Raw genomic sequence first — 23,655 nt, forward strand, 5'->3', positions numbered from 1 at the left:
TTTTTTTTTTTTTTCTCCCTACCAGGCCCGAGGGAAAGGATTACAGCGTACACAGGCTCATTTTGGGCACTCACACGTCTGATGAGCAGAATCACCTGGTTATTGCTAGCGTGCAGCTGCCCATTGATGATGCCCAGTTTGACACCTCGCACTACGACAGTGACAAAGGAGGTGGGTATATTGATAAAGAGAGAATGTATAATGCATTCACTTCATATTTTATATACTTACAGCTTGCAAACATATTTCTCTATATTTCCCTGAAGAGTTTGGAGGCTTTGGCTCAGTAAACGGCAAGATTGAGATTGAAATCAGGATCAATCACGAAGGAGAAGTGAACCGTGCCCGCTATATGCCCCAGAACCCCTGCATCATTGCCACTAAGACCCCCACCTCAGATGTGCTGGTGTTTGATTACACCAAGCATCCTTCAAAGCCAGGTGCAACAATCACACAAAGCACAACACACCGCTGAAGATGTTCTTGAGTACGTTATGAAAAACTGGATTGTGATTGGTAGCTTGCTGGTATTAAAACAATTATACAACTTCATCAAAACATAAATACTGGGCGTACAGAATCGCTAGTCAAAAACAAACTTGTCTGTTCAGTTCTTTTAGACTCACCTCTCTTCCAGTGTCTCTGAATTGACAGTTGATTTTATTATGTCTTTAGATACTCCAGGAGTGTGTCGCCCTGATCTGCGTCTCAGAGGCCACAAGAAAGAAGGCTATGGTCTATCCTGGAATTCAAATCTGTCAGGAGCTCTTCTTAGTGCGTCAGATGATCACGTAAGAGGAAGTAGTTCTTGTTTTATGAAGAAATGGTGCTAAATATTTTTCTGTTTTTAATTTTTAGCAGCAGATATTTCCAACTAGGGCTATTTTACAGATTTGTTATATTAGTTTCAATCACTATATTTCCAGTACCATAAATAAAAGTAAACTGCTTTGCCAAAAAAGTCACACACACAGATATTTTGGTGGGCCGACTTCAGCCTTCATGACCGCTTGCATTCACTGTTTGGTTCCAATCCCTCGAGTTGTCTGTGTGACGTGCACATGGAAATGCTCGTAATTTAACTATTAAACTGCTCTCAGCTTTGTTCATTTGCAGCTTCAATTACTGTAGTTATCACAGAACATTGTTTCTACGATTAGGTTATTGAACTAGCATTTCTGTGCCAGCTGGTGAATTAAATCATTTACTCAGCTGATCCTTTACATCAGGGGTCTCAAACTCCAGTCCTCAAGGGCCGGTGTCCTGCAACTTTTCTACGTGTCCCTGTTGCAACACGCCTGAATACAATTAATTAAAGTCATTAGCAAGACTATGCAACTTTTAGACTGCATGCTGAGGTGGAAATTCAGCCGTTTGATTCATGTTACAGCAGCTTGTGAGTGAATGAACATGGTGCAATAAAAGTACTTTTAGAAGTTCATTTTTCCAAACACTTACATTTACTTAAATTTAGCATGCAGGTGAGTTCTATATTCTCGCTAATGAGCTACTAATTTTATTCAGGTGTGTTTGCAACAGGAACACCGGCCCTCAAGGCCTGTGTCCCAAGTAAGAGACTGCACGCTTGAAGTACGCGCACTACGTACGGTGCGTACGGTGCGTACTATAAGTACGAGAAGTGTGGAAGTGAGAGGCTTGTGAAATGGGACGGTACACGCTTCGTCGTGCTGTTCAGGTTGCCTAGCAACCATGATACTAACCACGAGGCACGTTACATACAGCGTTGTTTGACAGAAATGAAGGAGAAAATGTTTTGTTAGTCATTCATTTTTGTCATGACATCACTTTGATTAGTTGAGTATCTGAGGCTGAAACCACAAGACTGTAAAACATGATTGTTGGGCTTCATTTCTGTGCTGAACAGTCATTTAAGATTAGTTAGTAAATAACAATTAGTTAATGTTGTTCATGAGACTAAAGTCATCTCACTGTGGTAATGTAAATATAATATGGCCAATATTATAGTATTGTCAGAATATTATGAGATGTGTGTGTGTATATCGATCTATCTATCGATCGTCATATTCAGTACTTTTGACAGTTCACTCTTCGGCCGCTCCGTCTTATTAGGGAAATTCCACATACATAAATGTAAATTTCAAAACTCAACCCCATCATTTAATTTGTTTTTGATTGAAATTGAATATTACTTAAACTCTCTTAAATTAACTTCCAATAAAAAAGGTTTATCATTGATTGAAATTCGTTCAGCAATGTTCAACGAATGAGCTGTCACAACTTTCAAATACAAAATTGTTATGAAGTCTGTCACATCCCCCCCCCCTTCTTCTTTTTTTATCCTTTATTTATTTATCCTTCTTATTTCATTGTACTGTATATTGTTACTCTTATTTGTCTACTGTAAAAACTGAACTCGAATGACTGACTGTTCGCTTTATGGTTTCAATAAAGTTTGGAAGAAAAAAAAACAACCTCTTCAGCCGCTCCCGTCTGCCGTATTTTGCGGCAAAATTATCCACACCCACCGCCGCGTTATGAATTGTGGGATATATGGGACCACGAAGCGTGCACCGGACCACGCTTGATATTTGGGGAAATGGACGGCGCATTTGGAGTATGCATTTGAAGCACACTTCGAATTGGGACAGCCGCCGTCGCGTGGCGGTGACGTAACCGCACTTAAAATGCGTACTTCAAGCGTGCAGTCTCTTACCGGTAATTGGGACACAGCCAAGGACTGGAGTTTGAGACCCATGCTTTACATCAGGGGTGGGCAATTCCAGGCCCCGAGGGCCGGTGTCCTGCAAGTTCTAGATCTCACCTTTGGTCAACACACCTGAATCACATGATTAGTTCATTACCAGGCCTCTGGAGAACTTCAGGAGCTAATTTAGCCATTTAAATCAGCTGTGTTGGTTCAAGGACTCATCTAAAACCTGCCCTCGAGACACCGGCCCTCGAGGCCTGGAGTTGCCCACCCCTGCTTTACATTCATAACTACAATGACTTCTGTCTAAATGTTTTTCCACAAATGCTGTCAGAAACTGACCTTAATGAAATGTCAGGAAGGTATTAAAAATGTGCACTGCCAAAAACCTGCTGTTAACAATCATTTTCCAATTTGACTACGTTTTTACAAAACTGAAGTGCAAACATGAGGTTTGATGTGCTTTTGTCCCTTAGACAATCTGTCTGTGGGACATCAGTGCTGTTCCCAAGGAGGGCAGGATAGTAAATGCAAAGACGGTCTTTACCGGTCACAGTGCTGTGGTTGAAGACGTCTCTTGGCATCTGCTTCACGAGTCGCTCTTTGGATCTGTAGCAGACGACCAGAAGCTTATGATGTAAGGCTCTCAGTCAAATACCACGCGCAGGTGAAGCACACTTACAGTTTTTTTTCAAATGCAGCAAAAGGATGAGCGTCACCCTGTGTCTTGTCCTTAAAGTTGGGACACTCGTTCAAACAATACCTCCAATGCCAGCCATGCAGTGGAGGCCCACACAGCAGAGGTCAACTGTTTGTCATTTAACCCTTTCAGCGAGTTCATCGTTGCCACCGGCTCAGCAGACAAGGTGATATAATATTCCAACACTTTTTAATTGGTATTGTTTTTATTAACAGCAGGACTTTTAACTGAGTGCATTTTGTAACTGTTGACTAAATAATCCTCATGGTATTGTTAGTTTTGTAACTGCAGTGTTGTTGCCGAAAATGTTGCAGGCATGTTGTAATCTATATCTGTGCCGCCCACAGACCGTGGCTCTTTGGGACTTGAGAAACCTGAAGCTAAAGCTACATTCCTTTGAGTCGCACAAAGATGAGATCTTTCAGGTAAGATGTTTCTTTATATGAATGAAATTGTACTGAAATAAGGACAGTATCTAGTGGTGCAGTGATATAATTTTGTATATTTTATACTGATTTAAATTTTAAAATAAAGCACTGAAATAAATCTTATGTAGTATATGCCTCTTTTGACTCAACCTGCTGCCTTCAGCCTGCAGCAGGTTTGGTAAATTTAAATATTATATTAAAGTAAGTTAGCAGTCTGTCTAAATAATATATTTTAACTTCTGCAGCTTTTTTATTTAATTTTTTTTATATCCTACAAACAAACTTCAGTGGCTGGGAGAAACTGGAAAAATGCTTTTCTTCACCTCTGAGCTCGTTGAGCAAACATGTTGGTTTGATCAAGTACTGCTGCTAGTTCTCTTACCTGTGAGGCTTTTAATCTCGATTACAATAAGACGCGTTGCTGTTGCGGACTGTAGAAAAACTCCACCCAAACTCACCGTCTAGGTCAGAGCACCGCTTCTTTGCTGTTTGCTGTGTAATGGCTCAGCTCGGCGTTAAACTACGACAGCAATGACTTTGCTGCTGATATCAGTGTTCTTGTTGAGAAAATAGTGGCTGTGTGGGTTTCAATATACACTTCTGCATTTTGATTATTATTAATATTCCTGATGATCATGCAGATGCCAAGACGTTCTTGTAATTCCAAAGCAGTGAATCACACAGACAGTAACTCAAATATTTACTTTTATGATGAATGAATGACCTGCGTTAATTGCTTTTCACCTTCAGCGCCTTAAATTCTGTTTTAGGTTCAGTGGTCACCTCATAATGAAACCGTATTAGCATCTAGTGGAACAGATCGCCGCCTCAATGTCTGGGATCTCAGGTACACACATTATTTGATAAGACCTTCTTAAAACAGATGGCTTTAAAGACTTGGTTGACCCCTGAAATGTGTGGCACAGTGTAGTGACATTGCCTTGTATAAAGTTTAACTCTCGTTTCTTCTTCTGTAGTAAAATTGGCGAGGAGCAGTCTCCAGAAGATGCAGAGGACGGCCCGCCTGAGCTTCTGGTGAGACTCGCTGAAGTCTGTAGAAGTGTCGCCATCTTGCATTGATGTATGCCGAAACTTGAAGCTTCTCTTCTCTTTACTAGTTTATCCACGGAGGCCACACAGCCAAGATCTCTGACTTTTCCTGGAACCCCAATGAACCCTGGGTCACCTGTTCTGTGTCTGAGGACAACATTATGCAAGTGTGGCAAATGGTAAGACAGCTGTGACCACATGTTAGCTTTCAATCCCTCTGCCTTGTACCATACGATTTTTAATGCTTTTTGTGAGTGTGTTGTTCCATCTGCCAATTATTTTATTTATTTAGACATATTTTTACTAAAGGTTTTCCCACAGCTAATATTTTTGAGTCTGAATAACTGACACTGATTTGTCCGTGTAGGCTGAGAACATCTACAATGATGAAGAACCTGAGGGTACAATGGAAAGTGAAGCTACCGCGTAACACCTCCACGTGTCGTGTGCATTCACCTACAAGCCTGATCACAAATAGTTCCACTCAGCTACTCCACCATCCTGCTCCGCTTCCATCGGGACACTAAATGCTAAGAACACAGTGTGACTAAATGTAGCGCTGGCTTGTTTTGGAACACTGAAAGTGACTCGTTTTAGTAACTTACTGCCTCAAGAATTTCACTTTTTTCATTTTTATTTCTTTATTGTTTTTTTCAATGCACTTATGTATAATCTGTATTTTTGTAATTAACTGGCTCTTCCTTGTACAATGCTATATTGTAAATGCTTTCTTTCCCTAATAAAGTGTTATTGAACAATTAAAAGTGATTATGTTACAATGTTAAGTAAAATGCCAGCTAGAATTTGACGCAGTCCACAGAACAGTGGCATTGAATGTGACTTTCTTGAAGTAACGCTCCTGAAATCTTGCTGCTCTGGTTTTTGTGGACTACAGATGATTATAGAAGAGAGATTTAGAAGGTACTGTTGTCATTTTCATCCTGTTATGTTTTTTGTTTTTTTTTGTTTTTTTACTGGAAATGACAAGCAATGACTTGTGACAGACAGGTTGTTGGTCTATGAGCACTAACTGCACTGGACACTCCTTTCTGACCCTTACAGTCACCCTAATTTATTAACAAAATGAACTCTGTGTTTGATTCTTTATGACCTCAAAATAGTAACTGAGTGTTAGCAGACTGTTTATCTGGATCATAAAGGAGTAGAGACCTAATTACACACAGATAAAGCCAGAAGTCTTCAGAGTCATCGCCCTCTGCTGGCCATTTAAAGAAATGCACGTTTTTACTTTTCAGGGTGAAAAGTTACTGTATGGAGGGCCACAAGTGCCAAAATGAATGAAATCAATACCTCATTAAACAATTAAACATGATTGATTAGTTTTTTAAAATGAAATGTCATTAATTAAAATCATAAAATTTTAAAGTGACATGAATAGATATTTAAGTTTATTTAAGCCATACATTTAATGACACTAAATTATTTATTGATATATTATTTGATTCATTTTGGTACTCATGGTACAGCATAGTTTATTCTCCTTCAGCCACAAACTTTTTTTGCATGTTTAATATTTTGCATGTTTAACATCCACTATGCCTGTAATTCTGTGAAAATGAGGATTGTCTCCTTGTCGAACGTGAGCATTATAGTCACAGTTTTTAATCATTTTAGTGAAAGAGTTGATGATGCTTCGTCACACTTTGCTCAGGCCTCTTTTGTGTTGTGATGTTTTGGTACTTTTTCCCGTCTCTGAGGCTTACTCACCCTGTTCGTCTGTGTCCCAGTGTTTAGTTCTTCAGGCACGTTGGCCTTATAAGTACAAGAAATTCAGTCTGCTCTTCAGAGACAGACATTAACTCATCAGTGGCACTTAGATTACAAAGAACACACTGCGTTTATTCATAACAAAAACTTTCCTACAAGCTGCAGTCTAGTTTATCTTTACAAAAAAAAAAGATTGCCTTGGTTTTGTCCTATAACAGCATGTATGTTTATATGTGTTAAAGTGCACTGATCAAACCTTTAGAGTTTACTATGTTTCCTAAAACACAAGCTCATTTTGTGTGAAGAACAGTCATGTTTCCTCCTCATTGTCACCCATGTTATGGTCCTGAATGGCATTTCTGTAAAGAAAAACAATCTAGTTACAGGCTTAAAGGTTTAAAGGTGTGGTGCAGACTTGATGAACGGATTACCTGTAAAGTAGGAGCTGCTCGTTAAGGCTATCTCTCAACTCCTTGATCTCTTTGGTTTTTCGCTTCTGAATCTGTAACTCAGTCTTCAGTTCTCTGCTGCTCTCCTCCAGACAGTGCACCGTCTCCTGAGAGGCAGGCATAATGTCAGTGTTTTTGTCGTCATGCCCTACTTTTTCCTCAGTCACCTTGGTTACCTTGTACTGCCCCACGTTTTCTCTTCTTTGCATGTGGATAAGATTGAGTTTCTCCTCCAAACAAGCCCTCTGCAGCTTCAGTTTTTCTATCTCCTCCATCAGAGGTCTCAGCTGGGCTCTCAGCTCCTGGGCCTGCTCTTTGGCTTTAACGATTGCGCCAGCTGTTGCCTCTCTTCTCTTCAACAGTGCAAGCAAAATGGGCTCATACCTGGACAAGCAAATCAGAGAAAGCTTTAGTGTTTTATAGCTGTAACACTGTGTCAGTGGGTTTTTATGTCTTAAAACTACAGCACTACCAAATGTCTGTGTGTGTCAAAAGGAAGAAAAACACGTGTTTTGGTGATTCCACTGACTGCACCTGTCCTCCAATGCTTTCAGGCCACCCTCCACATACTGCTGTATGTCCCCACATGAATGCCTCCTGCATTCAGTCAGCTCCTCTGCAGTGTTGGTAGTCTGACTGGAGCTCTGTTCCTGGAGCTTCGCTCTTACTACTGAGAGCTGTTGTTGTTGGGCCAGCCTGAGCTGGCAGCCCTCTTCTATCAGCTGGAGCACCAAGGACTTCAGCTTCTCCTGGAAGAAATTCATTTAGAAGAAGATGAATGAATGGTTGGAAATGCATGATGGATGGAAATGTAATTATGTTCTTACCTCTTCTCTCTTTAGTATCTCCACTTCACGGCGCTGGTTGTTCAGAGCTGCCTGGCTGTGGGCGCAGCCCCTCGCCATTGCAAATAGCCTCCTCTTCAGCTTTCTAAGCTCATCTTGTAGCCCCTGTCTCTCCAGGTTCACCTTCCACATCCTTCTTTCCTCCTCTGCCCTCTCCTCCCTGAGGATCTCTCTCTCCCTCTTTCTTTCTCCCCTTCTGCCTTCTTGTTCTTTTTTGAGCACATTCATCAGGTCTGCCACTTTGTTATCAATCCGCTCCTCCTCCTCCTCCTCACTTGCCCCTTGGCCCATTTCCCCTCTCAGGCACAGCACCTCTACCAGCAGCTCCTTCCTCCTCTTCTGTAATCGCTGTACCCCTTCAATGCAGTCCTCCATCTGAGTCCCCAAGGCCTCTAATTCTGTCACACTAGATCCCAGATCTAAGGTGTCTCTCTTGAGTTCTTCTGGCTTCTCAGACAGGAGTTCATTGGCATCTACATCAATCTCAATCACATCTCCTGTTGTTTCTGTGCTTTCATCAAATATATGTCCAGGCTTCATTCCCTCGCAGTACATCGTGTTCTCTTCTGTAGTATCTATGGGTGTCTCTGAAAAGCCGAACACCTTGTCTGTTTTTAGATGACCTGGGCTTTCTGATCGGTCCACAGAGAGCTCACCCATCATGTCATGGCCAGACAAATCTTTGTGCTGGCTGCCATTTGTTGCTGAACCTGCTGTCATTCTTTTCCCGGTGTCCTTGGAAACTTGACCTTCTTCCCAGGAGTCCAATTGCATTGGCTGGCTCTCCGTCTTTAATAGCCTCTCTTGCTGAATGGGCACCAGTGTTGTGCCTCTATAAAGCTGAGGGTTCTTGTTGATGTGTACATATTCTTGGCTTTCATCTGTAACCCACTCTTGGGGTTCAAAATCCATGCCAGTTTCTTCCATACAGCCCTCCAGCATGGCTAGCATCCCCAGCAGCTGGCCTTCATACTCCACCATGGTTTTGCTCAGTTTGTTACCTGCTGATGTCAGAGGCATTTCTGCCTGGCGACAGCGTTCTGTGGTCACGCCACACCTGTCGATGACAGTTCCCATGCAATGCGATTGGCCCTGGGCAGGCTTTTCTTCGGCACTGGTCCCATCTATGTGTGTGTCAATGTAGCTAGTTGAAAGATAGGCTTGGGGGTGTTTCCATGCTTCTCCACACTTTTCCACTGTTACTTCCTCTTTTGCCTGACCATGACTGGATTCATTCAGATTTGTTTCAGTATAATTTGCTGAGTACTGAGAGCCAAATGAAATACCGGTGAGCTCTTCACAGCTCTTCAGTAAGTCATCCATCTCCTGTAGGTATGGCTTTATCAAAGCTGATTGCTTTAGCTGTGCGCCTGTGAAGGTGAGGTCATGGAGGTTTGTGTTGCATTCTCCTTGTTCCATGAGGGATCTCTCTGGATCCCCCTCCTCTTCCTTAATGAAGAGTGGCTCAAAACCAGAGGATGAAATGTTATCATCTAGGTCATCCATCTGTTTGGCCTAATTCCCGTTGCCCGTTTTGATGTAGAAGTCCCCTTCAGAAAGGCCTGTTAAACCAGATGAATACGTTAGGCAGTCTCAGGCCTCTTAGCTATATATTAGGTCTGGCTTAAAATGATAACATGTGAGCATACAATAGGGGCTGGGTTAATGTTTTGGCTGGACTTGCAAGCTATGCTGATGTCATTAGCACATGTGGGCATGTGGAGGCATGGTTTAGCAGGGTATGTTTTTGACAGCTGCTCCCTTAGGCTAGGTGCCACGGGCACCAATTCAGTGCATGGCCACGGTCAAACACACCTCAGACAAGTATGCATTCAATGAACACAAAACCTCTAGTGATATAAACACACACAGACAGTTTTCATCTGAAGTTCCAGCAAGTGGCATTACAGAGATTACACCAGCAAGCAGATTATCATAACATGTCATTGTCCCTGTCGATGGATGGGCACTTGGAGTCTCCCCTGGTGAATAATGCAGCTGTAACTGTACCCTTTGAGGTGTTTGCCAAGACTAGCCAGATACTCCCCAAGGGTAAATTGATCAAATTGACCCAATAATGTCATCGGGTAGAGATTTGAGACAAGAGAGACAAGATCCATGTGATAGATGCTGTTTCTTGGTTTGAAACCAACTAAAAAAAGCAAAGAATCAAGCTAGAACTCTTGTGCTTGTATTTAACTAGGTCATTTCATGTAATTAATGAGCATATTTTAGAAGCTACATTTTGTTGTTCTTTCTTTGACATGTTTGACTGCTAACAGAACAAAGCTCAGTAGAAGATATGACAGGGACCAGCTGTCTCACTGCAGGACAGGTGCTGGGATAAGGCACAACACCCAGAGACAGCACCAGCATGCGCCTGATGTCCATCTTACACAAAAACATTTACTTATCAGTTAAGCAAAAGGCCACAGTAAAAATAAAAAACTGCATTATGAACAACAACAGAAAGTTCATGAACGTATAACTAATTTAAACCATCACAAGAACTTACTTCTCAACATATGATTCCTTTTTTCTGCCTTCCTGCTGTATTCCGATGATGAATCTGCTGAGCAAGAATAAAATCAAGGCGCTCTGGTTCAAACGACAAAAGTAAAGTGAGTGTTAAAGAATGAGCGGGAGCAGCGAGTACAGATGAACCGAGAGAGGAGGGGGGATAAAGACAGTTGACCCAGCCTCCTCTCACTCAGTCACTGTGCTGCTATGCGTGACCATGACTACCCCGGGTCTGTTTATGTCTATTAATAAACACTGTGCAGGGGGAAAGAAGAGGCACAGCAGGCTGCCTGTTTCACCCCGAGAGTATGAGGTTCAATTTGTGTCAAAATTTTGCTCATGTGCACAATTTTTACATCGACTGAAAATGTGACAAAACTTTTGTTTTTGAGCTCTGAACTGTTTTTCAAATACTACGAAACTCTTTAACAAACACACCTGCCAAAGCAATTGTTTGTACCAGGAGCTGTAAAGTGCTGAAAACTGCAGTTGTGTGCTGCACTCTGAAGCCCATTCTTTTCTGTGGCTTGCAATAATGTGTTTGCACTGCATTAAGTAAAGTGCAGCATAAGTGTGCCGGCTAAAGTGCATTTATGTGTGCTGCAGCTGAACTTTGACTGCGGCCATGTTTGACTTGTATGTGATATGCATCCAAGTAGACGGGAAGGCCATGAGCAAGAGATTTAATTATGTTGTACAGGCAGGGCTTGGTGACCAGCGACCACAACATGCCATGTTATAAAAAATTAAGAGGTAGGTAACAACAGTGAATATGACATCAATTTGATGTGAACTTTGCCATTTGTGAGGCACCGCACGACGAGTATAAAATCCTAATAGTCATCGCAGCACATCCCACTTCCTGTCTGAAAGATCCTTTAATGTGCTGATCTTTACAGTATGATAAGGCATGTTTTCTGGCTTGTATAAAAAACATTACTTGCCTCTATGAAAAGGGAGGTGCCAACTGTTGACCATCATTATTTCCTAACCGCACCCCCCTGTAAATGGTGTCATTGATTTGTACTGCTGAGGTGTGTTTGTGGTGTTGATGCCTTTTGGTGCTTTATTGTGAAATTATCTGAAAGTCATATGTCTTACGGTGTGGTATTGTTTGTGCTTCAGTTTTGGTGAATGAAATTTAGGGATTTTAGTCTCATCTTAATGAATACTATGTTGTCTGTGTTGTGCTCATACAGTTTATAAATCTTGGTTAGCTAGCTTTTATTAACCAAGCTAGCTAACCATGCTTGCTAATAGAGATTGACAGACCATGTGACTTTCGCGCATTGCATTGTCGGTACGAGGGCAACAAAATCAAAACACTGCATCAAGCACTAGCATTTCCAGCACCGGTAATCATTAATTCTGCGGTTTTAATCCCTACTTGCATTTTATTTGCCCCAAAACCAGTTATGTACAAAACAACGGAGAACACGGCAGGTCTGTACAAAGACAGACTTGACGAAAAGGCAAAAAAAAAGTATGAGGAAAAAAATCAAAGGAGTGAAAGGGTCAGACCCATACAAGTAAGGACGTTAGCGTGCTGCCCGACTTTCATCACGCACATATTTATTATTATATGGTCCTAAGTGTGAGTGCATACACTCACAAAATGTTTAGTAACTTCAGATCCCTGCAACAAGCCCAGGTCCAGTTTACTTTGGTGATTTGGACTATTCCATTTCACAGCTGTTGTTAGATTTTTTTTCTTTATCTCCTGTACAGGCCAACGCAATCTATTTGTCATTTCAGGTTGTAGTATTACACAACATTTTCGGATCTAATAGGAAAAAAAAGAGTTTCGTAATTCATTCAATTATTGTCCTTATTTATAACTGGCATTATTATTTCATTCTATTATAGAATCTTACAGGAAAGACGCAAAATTGTATTCCATTGTGCTTTATCAGCTGCTTCGGTGAAAAACAAATCAACAATGAGAAAAAAAAAACAACATTGCAAAACAACATACTGGAAAACAGTTATTCATCACTTGATTGCTTCAATACAACACTGGGGCACATATATGCAGGACTTTTCGTGGCTGTTTTGATATTGCTCTCCCTCTTAACCGATCAAATCTTGCTGTGGTAGCAGCTTTAAACTCGGTATGACCCAAGTTGATAGAGGGTGCACAGTCTGGATCGCATTCCAGCATTTTGTAGGCTGGTTTTCCTACAAAATACAACAAACATTAGCCCACAAAGCCGCCGCGAACAAAGCAGCATAGCGCAACGAATTCAACTCAAATTAAGACTTATTTGTAACCTACATCAACAATTATGTTATGATAAATTACGTAATAACTACAACAGAAGACTGACCTTTGTGGGAATGCTTGGAGTGTTCTGGAACGTGATATTTGGTCTTCGAATGGCTGCAATCCAGGCCATCCGTCGGCTCTTTGTTACTTTGGAAACACGGCTTAAACAATTTCTCTTCCACGACGTAATCAACAACAAACAGCATGTCAGGGCATTATTCTCAACATCCAAATGAGAGGAAGTGCAACAAGATAACAGTATAGTTTGATTTACACAAATGCGAAACAGTGTTTTGTTCATAAACAGTATAAAAGATGGATGTAGGTAGCTACTGTGAAGTCCATCAATATTCATCCGTCAACTGAAGTACAACTACATATTCAGTGGGACGGCTGCACATTTAAACATAATTTTGGCACAAATAGGACCCCATACAGGACAGATAATGGGCTTTCCAAGTAGAAAGTTTATTAGTTCTCTCATTTTAGCTCATTTAGCTGTTTTATTTTCTTGAATTATTCAACATAATCTTGGAAAAGTCTGCCTTATTTTTAATTGCTGCTGTATAGTAAAAACAAGGCCACCAAATTCCCAGGAATCTCTTAGTCTTGACACCTTAGAGATCAGGGAGTGTAGATGCATCCGTTACGGCTGCTGAGAGGCGTGGGCATGTGTTTATGATGAAAGAACACGGCTCCAGGATTCCACCCCTGCCATCTCATTATCGAAAAGTCTTTAAATAGCTGCCTGCATTTTTCTGGCTGTTTCCCAGAGGAGGATCGTTTTCCATCCAAACTCCTGACCCCCAACAATCAACTGGCAGACAGGTGCTGCTCCGGACGAGCGGTGAATGACATGGATACAGATTATTTGGAAAATATGAGGCAGATGAAAAAGAAATGAGATGATGGCGATGATGCAATAAAGAGAAAGATAGTAAAGAGCAGATATTACTGTGACCTAAGCAGCAAAGAATTGCTTTGTGGTTTTTTTACACCAAAAACTATTATTTAAATTCCCTTTGAGTGACTTTTCTTTTTTATCTAGAACTTAAAAAATTAATTCCCTGTATGAGTTTTTTGTATACTGTTGTATTTTGTCAGATTTTATATCTTTCATTTTACACTACTCATATATTAGTACTTTCGTATTACAGCTAAACACCACTAGATGGCCTCATAGCTTAATTTGAACTTTTATGACACTGGGTAACATTATAGAAAATATTTAAGATTTTCTATAATGTTAAGAACAGCTGTTTTATGTTCTTTAAATGCAGAAATGTACTCCCAGCTGTTACTATACCATACTGTGGTTTTTCTCTCTTTTTCGTTTCACATCATCTCAGCTTGCTCAAAACAGCCAGAAGAAAAAGATGGACTCAAACTGTCAAAGATTAATTTACCACATATCCCCCTGTGATGTGTATTTACTTGACCCTGTCTACTAAATATACTTCATGTGCAGTTAACACCCTGTAAAACAGTGACGATCGTTCCCCTGAGATCGTGATTCAGTGTTTCCATTGCAAACGTATGTCCCCTGTGCTCAAGAGAAGATGTAATGTTTATCTAATTCACCCTCCTCGAATGCTTCAGCTCTGTGTTTTGGCAAGTCCCGGCTTAGGGAAAGAGACGGTAATTTACGTGACGTTATGTCCAGGGCTGATCTGTTTCAACACATTGTTTAACACTGGGATGATGCACACCCACGCAGCCACTGGGAGAGAGGCTTAGTGGCGCTCCCTCTCTTCCTCAGTTCCTTGCCTGAAAAATGATTAGAGTATAGATGGAGAGGTGATCAGTGTGTGTGCGTGGGTGTAGAGTAGGGCAAGGGGGGAACCAAATATTCAAGGGGGTGTGGTGGTTGGAAGCCCACTGTCCCACTGAGATAGGCCATATGCTGGACTTGCTGCTCCAAACTGCAGTACTTTCCAAACTCACCAGAATGTCCTGTCAGTGTGTCGTCCTCTTTCTTCTGTTTCTCCTTTCCTTCATCTCTTTCATTTTCTCACAAACAGCAGTAAGGTGTCACTAGCAACAGAAAGCTGAACTAGCTAAATATACCTCTTAAACAGCTGTTATATTGTTATATATTTTATTTTCCAGGGTTTCTAGAAGTACATTTTGTTCTATTTCATAAACACTGATGCCATTTGGAGGGAGCAGTTCAGTTTGTTTGGCTTGCATACAGACCTACAGGACCACCTGTGTGGCACGAGCACAGTGGAGATCACCTGCTTTTAGGTTTTCTCACTCCTGCTCCTGAACCTCATTAACTTCTTCTTTGTAACACACCTAAATAAACTAAATGTGCATTGTCAGCTGTTAAAAAAAGGAAAAAATCAGGACAGTTTGGGAAAATGTTTCCTGGTGTTTCATGTTGAAGTGTCCTATATGGGTCATTTGTTTGTGGTTGTGCTTGTGTTTGGGGGGTCTGACCACATTTGCCATACAGGGAATTAATATTGTTCTTGTTATAAAGTCAAGATTGAAACAAAGCTATAGCACTGTGCAAAAGTCATGAAAAGAAAAGCACCATCAGATTTTGATCCACCGTGTAATATCATCTGGTTGCATTTGATTTGCAACAGCTTCATTTTTTAGCACGATAATGATCCCAAACACACTTCCAGTGCAATAGAAGCATGCCTGGATAGAAAAACACACCGTGGAACACTATCAGTCATGGATCGGCCTCCCCAGAGCCCGGTCCTTAACATTACTGAAGCAGTGTGGGATCATCTTGACAAAGAAGGGAGTTAATGCGAGACAAATCCAGTCCAGCCCTGGGCACGACACGCAGTGAATTAATCTGAGAAGGTGCATTAAAAAATAAATGGCCGCGCCAGCCGTGCACATCGCAAATTGGATTCTACAAAGACCGGCCCACCAGGTATTACAGCCATAAAGCCTTTGAATGAAAACAAACGCTGTTGTGACGGTTATGTACGTCTTGTTGGTATATGTATGATTTCTATACATTTTACATCAGATAAAAACTTTGGTTGTAAGCTTAAGAAAACTATTTAATAACAGCCAGACATTTTAAATGAGAATAAGAAAGAAAAAGAAAAGTATTTCTTTGTGCCCCCTCTCCCTGTTAATGCTCTACCTGGCCCCCCCTGGCAAAACTTTGCTAGATCCACCCCTGCACAGTTACCAGCTGTCAGCTACATCGAAAAGGATCCTGGTGTTATTTGTCTCTCAGAAACAGTTCATAACTTCCCTTCAACTCATTCATGTCACCTAATCAACCACCTTTCATTGTTTATACCGTTACAAAAAAATAAAAATGAAAATAAATCATCGGCCCATAAAAGCAAAAATTCACCATCGGCCCACCGAGCAAATGCCCGGTATGCCCGATGGCCAGTCCAGTTATGGTCGTGCCATCAGTTAACCCTTCGCCTGCCAGCTGTGGCACGCATGCCTAGGGTTGCCGACCCCTGTCTTAGTCTCTGTCTGTGTTATGTTTCCTGTTTTACTTTGGTAGTCTCTTGTCACGTGTGTGTTATGTTCAGTTTTGCTGCCCTTTGTCTCATTTGAGTCGACCTTTGAAGTATATTTTCTCTCTGGAGTCCTGCACTGCTGTGTGGTAGGTGAGACTACACAGCTGAACCATGACAGTCATGGTGGTAGCTCAACAAGGTTTCATTTTGGAAAATATTTAATTAAGAAGACAATTTGAGTGGTTACAATTTTGTTTGGGTGTTTGTAAGCACAAAAGAAATCCAGCTGTGTAAAGCCAAAATAGAACCAGACATGATGCACATATGATAACACTTTTACTCAGAAACTGTTTATGAGGAACTGCCAGTAATGATGAAGCGAGTAACTAGTTGCTGCTTTGCCGGACTCTTAGTTCAGTGTCTTAAAATAAAGTTGCATAATTTGTTATTTTGTGGCAAAGAAACTCAGGAAATGATGGATCCACATCTCTCAATCTTGCCGTTACACATGGGTGTTCTCCTGAACATCCAGTCAAAGTGAACTGCTTCTTCAAACGCACTTTAAAAATGTGTTCTTTCACAGCCGGTCTGGAGATCTAAAGCGAAGACTATCTGTTGACAACCAACTCAGGTTAGACTACTGACTCGTGTTGTTCCTGCCCATCTGTCATGTCTTATAGTCGTGTCTTACTACAGCTGAGTGTGTTTTAATGACAGTGACCTTATGTTGTGTTTACTTTGAACAGAGTGCTTCTGCTACGTAATTGTCATCTCTTTACCATCTTCAGTCACTCGCAGTCTGTACCAGTAGGCTTTTTATGGTCGTAAAGCATCACTTAATATGATAAAGTAGGCAGCCTCGTGACCTTTTTTCAGTGTGTTTTTCCACTGTTCTGGATTAAGCTTGTTTCCTCCAGTTGACGATGATGAACATGCTTACCTTTAAAAAGGCACAGAGCAGCCACGGCTTGTTTGACCCCTTCATTTATCTCACCCCAGCCTCCCTTCAAAGACAATCACTTCTCTTTCAAACAAAAGCAGATATTTTTTGGTATTACATCAGCTTGTTGTGACTGTCGTTCAGTGTAATCCTTGTAGGCTTCTGCACAGGCACAACCAGTTCCCATGAAGGAACGCTGCAGATGAAAACAGCTGATAAGGAAAGACGACACAAGCTACGCTCATGTTGACAGTCAGGATCATTCAGTGGCGTTCAGTCACCGGTGACGGAGCTTCGGCACAGAGTGAACAGAATCAATAAAGAAAATCATTATAGGATATGTTCAGCGCAGGTCTTGCGTTTTTAGATTTAGAGATTTTGTGTGTTCATGAGGTTGTTTGTCTGCTTGAGCTTGCATGTCAGCTTAACCTTTGCTGTAGGTGCGTGGAATTTTTAGCAAAGGAATTCATCTGATAAGAAGACATTTCTTTGAAGTGATCTTGATCAGCGATGGAAGGAGGATACTGTCGCAAGAACTGGATTTGCAGCTCATTTGTTTTAGGGAAGTGTTTATGTACTGTGAGCCGTGAAATACCTGAAGCTGACAACAGCAGCGCGTCTTAAAAAAAGCTTTCAAATGACGACTTGCTGGGATCTTATCTAAGGGAGAGCATCCTCTGTTTGGACTGAAGTGTCATAACAGCAGTTAGTGCTAATACTACTAAACTACTACTCAGGATATCACTCATCTGCTCTCGTCACAAGAGGCTCAATTGGTGCCACTGTTTTTCACAACTACAGTCATTTTAATACAAAAGCCCCTCTTGCCTTTTAAAGGGTTTACATTACAGGACATAATAAAAAATAATCTGTCCATAACAGGTGTTAAAATTAGATGACTACAAACTATAAAATATGACATATTATACTGTGTTAGAATTAAACTGAAATGCCCAACAGTGTGTGGAAATCTAAGTAAGTACACCCTTACTCTCTCCATTGAAATTAAGAGGGTAGCAACCACGTTGTGCTAATTAAATGCAACTGTAGTGTTAACTGATCATCAGCAAGTGTGAGCAAATCTATAAAACAAAAGGTGTCAACAATCAGCTCAGAGAAGCAGTTGTTGCTGGCCATCACAGCAGTCCATCGTTCTGCAGTGAGAAAGATTACTCAGTTATATTTTATTTATTTATATAGCACATTTAATTACAACAGGAGCGTAGAGGCTAGATGATTATTTTTCAGTCTTTAACGAAACAGTTTGTTGTTTCAAGGCATTTAATGGTGCATATGTAATGCACATGACAATGCAAAGATTAATAAAGATGTTGTGCACAAATCTATTAATCCATATTTTTAGATATGGATTTACTAGAGAGTGACAGACTGCTGTTTTCAGCTCTCCTAATCTGATGTTGAGCAAGTGGCAATCCTGTTATTTTATTAGAGAACTGGCTGAGGTCACCTCAGGTTTCCTGTTGTGAGGTCGGAGCCTCATCTGAACGACCCCCAGGGGACGCTCAAAACAGGCAGATGGGGAAAGAAAGACAAACGGGGAAAGAGAGACACAAAGAAAGAAAGAACGAGGTGGATGGAAAGCTGTGGCCTGTTTTTGTCCAGCCCCAACAACCCAGCGGTGACCACACCCTCTCAGGAATTCCTGCTGCAAAAATATTTCATGGCATGTTTTTAAAGGAGTAGTTCATCCTTACAAATATCTCATTTAAAAAGCCTTCATATTGAGGTTAATGCTGCAATATTCTGCGTGCAACATGTGATGCAACAGTAAAAACACACAAGGAAGAATGAGGACAAAAATAACAGTAAAAAATAGTTTAGAAAAACTTGATGCCAGAAAATAAGGAGAATGAAAAAGTGTTGCTTTCTAATGTAACTCAGTTAAAGTAGCGTGCTCATGGGGCAGTAAAGCTGAAACAAAAATACAACAAAAAGTAGAAAATTGGGTGTTATTATTTGAGTCAATTCTGCATGTAAGTGTGTTTTTCTGTATGTGCGTTTGTATGAATTGCAGGCCAGATGGCTCAGTACACAGCCAGTGTGTTTTGGCTCTGACTGCTTCCAGATTCTGAGAAATACTTTGAAAACTACAAAAACAGCATTATTCCTGACGTCGGACACGCAGAGCTTTGTGTGTTTGCCTGGATCGTGTTTTATTATTTTACCATCTGCCATTTATTTAATTTGCTTAACCCATGGCCATGTTTGTGTATTCAAGAAGGGTCATGTCAGCTTAAACTGGTCATCTTTACATGCTTCCTCTCATGAAGGCATGAAACAGAAGTAAATCCTTTAAACGCTGATCTTGGTTTAGTCACAGGTTTAGTGACAGTCATTTATAATAATGACAATACAGATATCCACACTGCAGCACTGAGAAACAGATTTCTTTCAGTTTCACTGTTTTTCGAAACGACCCCTTCATCATTCAACTCTAAAAAAGTGTTTCCCAGAGGCACAATAAACTCTTCCAGCTTCATTTTCAGTAGGTTCAACCCTGTATGACATGACTCAGTGATATTTCTGGTACTTTCCTTTTGCATTTAGAGGCAGTAAAATGGGCAGCTTCCTCTAGCTTTTACAATTTATAACCCAGTCTTTTTTTGCCTACATAAGAGTGGGGTAGTAACAGCAAGTTGTCCAAGAAGAAAAGAAACATGCCAGGAGAGAGAAAACCAGCATTTTTATTACATTCTCCTTCTTTTTCTTTGCACTTTTCCCCTCTCAGCTTAAATTTCTTTATTTCCAAAATCCCTTATCAAACCGAACTCATTGCCAACAGAGTCTCTGACTTCTATTATAACCATAGACTGGTTAGACAAAGCTTCCTCTGTACAGAGGAATCCCTTCTGCTCCCTTCACAGCTGAGTATCAACCTGGAATCTCTCCCCATGCTTTAAAACTATTATTACTTATCACAATTCTCTCTCTGTCCTCATGGCTTAACATCATCTTAGCTGGTTGATGTTATAAATAATTGGACTGTGGAATGTATTTGGACTTTTTTTGGTCTTTTTCACTTCTAAATTAATTCCTAGAAATGTATTCCTAGATGATGGAAATGCACATGTTAGATTAGAGTAGTTAAGACCTATTTTGGTGTTTGGTTTTATTTTGTGCGTTTAAATGTTGTATATGCCTGTTTGAGAACTGGATAGAAACAGAGAAACAGTCGGTGCAGAAAGAATGCGTCTGTCGCAGGACAAAAGCAGGTCGAGAATGATAATGCCGGGTCGAGAGAGCTGGGCTTATCCCAACCGGCAGTATGGATTTCCTGCCTGCAGCCTCCTTTCAGTCACATCCAACACAAACACTCGCACACATACACACAGGTCACTCACAAAGTATTGTGCAACTGTGAAATTAAAAAGTAGCTTCCAAAACTTTTTCCAATATCTATATACTGCTATAGTGTTTAATAAACATCTCCTCTTGGTGTTCCATTTCTACAAAACAATTCAACAAGATAATTTACACTTAAGTTGCATATTTAGAAGTCATTTTGAGTAAGATGCAACTCTATACCAGTAGCATTCTCTCAGGGCAAGCAAGGAAAGCAGTGCTTGTCCAGTGAAAGCTAAAAATACACATCTATTTAAAGTACCAGAGTGCATCTCTTCTCGTCACATCTCAAACTGCATTCAGAAACCGTCCCCCACCTGGCACGATCTGATATCGTTGTGTTGGTGTTGTTCCCAGATCATCATAGTAAATGTTCCAGGATCAACATTGCAAGTGACCAATCAGAATGTTGTGACGTCATACTTTTGCGACTTTGGGAAAAAACGCCGTAAAACAAAAAACTGTACTTAAGCTGCGAGAAACCGCCTCTGTGCGCCGATCAACGGACCCTGACCCTAACCCTTTAATAAACGCTAAGCAGAATTGATATTGTCCTTGCAACATTGGAATTTCATAAATGCTTGGCGCGCAAAAGAATAACGTCACAACAATGTGATTGGTCACTTGCAATGTTGATCCTGGAACAACATTTTCATGATGATCTGGGAACAACACCAACATGATGATATCAGATCATCCGTCGGGGCATCTATCCTTTAAGTTACTGCCACCTTGCGGCCGGCAATTGGCTATTGTCTCAGGAAGCAGAGTTAACTCTGCTTCACTACAATCCTATTGAAATCTGTGTAAGGTTGGCATTTTGTGTTCTATTAACAACGGCTTTAGCTTGTCACACTCACAGGCCGGCAAGCTGTTTGTCATTTATCATCTTAACATATTAACAAAATTTCTTTTATTTAGTTATTTAATAATTCTTTTAGAAAGGAAACACTTGATGATGGCGAGGGGAACTCCTTTATCCTACACCATGTCCAGTTTAATAAAAGAAGTAAAATAAGCACATAGAAAATGTTTAATTCAAGAAATGACATAACTGTTATTGTAACGTAATTAATACATCTAGTAATGTAACGAGCGAGTTAACTCCCAACACTGGGGAGGAGTACAGAAGTGGATTTACTCTTTCAGCATATATAAAAGAGTAAAATGAATTATAAAAATATTACATTTAAACAAATTGTTTCAACTTAACCTTTTTTGCCCTTAATGCCATAACATTATGAGTTTTTGAGACCTCGAGTAAGACCATCATCACTTCACTTGTCTCTTGTAATGCTTGTTAAAGAATAGCGGAGCGTATGTAGCTGCAGTTGTTACACAGAGAGCTACATATGGGAACAGAATGAGGGAGGATAGGTGACACATTACCCAGCAGGATCATGATGTTCTCGTGGTTAATGATTTTTACTGCACATGCACATTTCACGCAGGCGCTCCGTAGCCCACTTGCAGACATATTGAGGGTAACTGTTTTCTCTTGAATTGCCATAGAAACCTTAAAACATTTCAATCTGTTAGGCCTGAGTGAACTAAACGATGACTCATTTTAACCCCTCCCAGGACTCCAACACACACATCCAGCATGGACCCCTCCACCACTCTCTCCCTCTCACACACACTCACCAAGCAAAACCTCATCATGAATCATCTCACATTCATAACCGGCACACAGGTCGAATTTTTGAGAACAGCTAACCGACTGCCGCCCTGTCTTTACTGCAACACAAGTGACACGGTGCCTCAAAGCAAATTCCCTCCACATGTTTTCATTTACTTTTGGCTCGCTCTTTTCCATGATGTGAGACAGAGAAAGACCTCTGACGAGCGCTGACAGTACATGATCGGCTTGAGGGATGGCGGTCATTAAAGCTGTTAAATATGAGAACCATGTGCTGAAAGAAAAAAAAAGCTGACTGACAGCGATATCTTTAGATCGTGTGCCAGAAATAACCCAGGAATCCCAAGAGACAGGTAATTTAGCTGCCTCATCTCAGGAGCTAAATCAAGACCGTGGCCCACAGCTCATGATGAGGCCGACCATGTGAATAAGAAAGACTTTAATCCCGTGTTGTTGGGCTACTTGCGTGTACACGTGTACCTGAGGAGCTTTCTAAGATCTGCATCACAATTATACCTGCGTTTGGCATGGGATGTATTAAGTGATGTTTTTGCTGGATCTCTGCTCTAACCAGCATGTTTACTCTTGATGATGATGAGTATTTGTGTGAGTTACAGGCTACAAAATACAAAAGGTTGGTTTGGGTGCTCATAGTATAAAATGCCAAAATTACAGTAAACTCCCTTGTTGCCAATTAACCAGATGCATGCGAGACTGCAGTCACAGGCTTGCCTCAGTCTGTTCCCAGAAGGCTGCAACACCACCTTCTGCTTCCTCTTCCTTACCCTACTGGGTCTCCTCCACATTCAGACCAGACGAGCCAGTCCCACAACACAACAACATGCTGTTGTCGGCTCGGCTCGTTCCCCACCACAGTGAATTTTGAAGCTCAGGTCAGGTTTCTGAGGTGAGTACAGCTGAATGCTGCCTAAAGGTGCTCCCCTGTAACTTGCCTTATTGCCCTAATTTCTCTCTCTGTGTGTGTGTGTGTGTGTGTGTGTGTGTGTGTGTGTGTGTGTGTGTGTGTGTGTGTGTGTGTGTGTCACATTTAACAAGTGGTGTCAAGTTTCTACCTGGCCAGAAAGAGGTAGAAAAGAGAAACCCTGTCTTTCATGTGAAACGGCTGAATCACTTCACCCTTGACAGGTGACTGTTTGGTAGTCTCCCCATGGAGCTTTCCTTTTCTCCAAATAAATAAGACAAAATGAAGCCCAGGAAGGAGGCACAGTAGTGTTGAGCGCTCTATTTATGGTTACACGGCTCCAAAGGGTGTATTTTTGTTTCAAAGCTTCAATGATGGATCATCACACCAGGGTTCCTCTCCAGAGGGAGACGACTGAACCTGATCCACAGAAACGAGGCTGGGAGGAAAGACAGAAAGAAACCTAACTGTGCAGCTTCAAGTAAAGGACTCAACACGAGAGCTAAAATGTGAGAGCTGGCTATGAACATGAAGAGGAACAAGCAGCGCTGTAATGGCTCACTCCTACCAGCACTGTAAGAGGGTGGAGGAGAGGCTGGCTCCGATACAGAGGGAGGGACTGTGTTCAGAGAGCATGGAGCTTCATTCACTGTGCTAAACACAC

At 41.1% G+C, this 23,655-nt stretch overlaps 2 protein-coding genes across 2 annotated transcripts in view; one reads left to right on the plus strand and one right to left on the minus strand.

The window, feature by feature from the left end:
- rbbp4 (retinoblastoma binding protein 4) overlaps window positions 1-5,631 on the plus strand; it is a 7,865-nt gene extending 2,234 nt beyond the window's left edge. Inside the window, exons 2-11 of the mRNA XM_005728923.1 lie at window positions 26-171; window positions 267-440; window positions 676-791; window positions 3,166-3,326; window positions 3,429-3,555; window positions 3,737-3,814; window positions 4,588-4,664; window positions 4,795-4,852; window positions 4,936-5,046; window positions 5,235-5,631. Of these exons, the coding sequence (XP_005728980.1) occupies window positions 26-171; window positions 267-440; window positions 676-791; window positions 3,166-3,326; window positions 3,429-3,555; window positions 3,737-3,814; window positions 4,588-4,664; window positions 4,795-4,852; window positions 4,936-5,046; window positions 5,235-5,297 (1,111 nt within the window). The 3' untranslated portion in view covers window positions 5,298-5,631. The remainder of the gene's footprint in view (window positions 1-25; window positions 172-266; window positions 441-675; window positions 792-3,165; window positions 3,327-3,428; window positions 3,556-3,736; window positions 3,815-4,587; window positions 4,665-4,794; window positions 4,853-4,935; window positions 5,047-5,234) is intronic.
- A 1,075-nt stretch (window positions 5,632-6,706) lies between these two features.
- sync (syncoilin, intermediate filament protein) lies at window positions 6,707-10,587 on the minus strand. Its single transcript, XM_005728884.1, has 6 exons — window positions 10,405-10,587; window positions 7,872-9,451; window positions 7,579-7,793; window positions 7,221-7,428; window positions 7,027-7,151; window positions 6,707-6,954 (listed from the first exon to the last, which is right to left on the minus strand). Exons 2-6 carry the CDS (start codon window positions 9,393-9,395, stop codon window positions 6,906-6,908), a joined length of 2,121 nt encoding a protein of 706 aa, XP_005728941.1. The 5' UTR covers window positions 9,396-9,451; window positions 10,405-10,587; the 3' UTR covers window positions 6,707-6,905.
- Between the last annotated feature and the right edge of the window lie 13,068 nt (window positions 10,588-23,655).

The sequence above is a fragment of the Pundamilia nyererei genome, unplaced genomic scaffold, assembly GCF_000239375.1.
Source record: "Pundamilia nyererei isolate P.nyererei 1_Seehausen unplaced genomic scaffold, PunNye1.0 scaffold00030, whole genome shotgun sequence".
Lineage (NCBI taxonomy): Eukaryota > Metazoa > Chordata > Actinopteri > Cichliformes > Cichlidae > Pundamilia > Pundamilia nyererei.

Coding starts and splice junctions, on each gene's coding strand:
- sync (XM_005728884.1), bottom strand. CDS start 9,395: ATGGATGACCTAGATGATAACATTTCATCCTCTGGTTTTGAGCCACTC. Junction 7,429..7,578: donor CTGAAAGCATTGGAGGACAG/GTGCAGTCAGTG, acceptor TTGCTTGTCCAG/GTATGAGCCCATTTTGCTTG. Junction 6,955..7,026: donor GAGCAGCTCCTACTTTACAG/GTAATCCGTTCA, acceptor TTTTCTTTACAG/AAATGCCATTCAGGACCATA.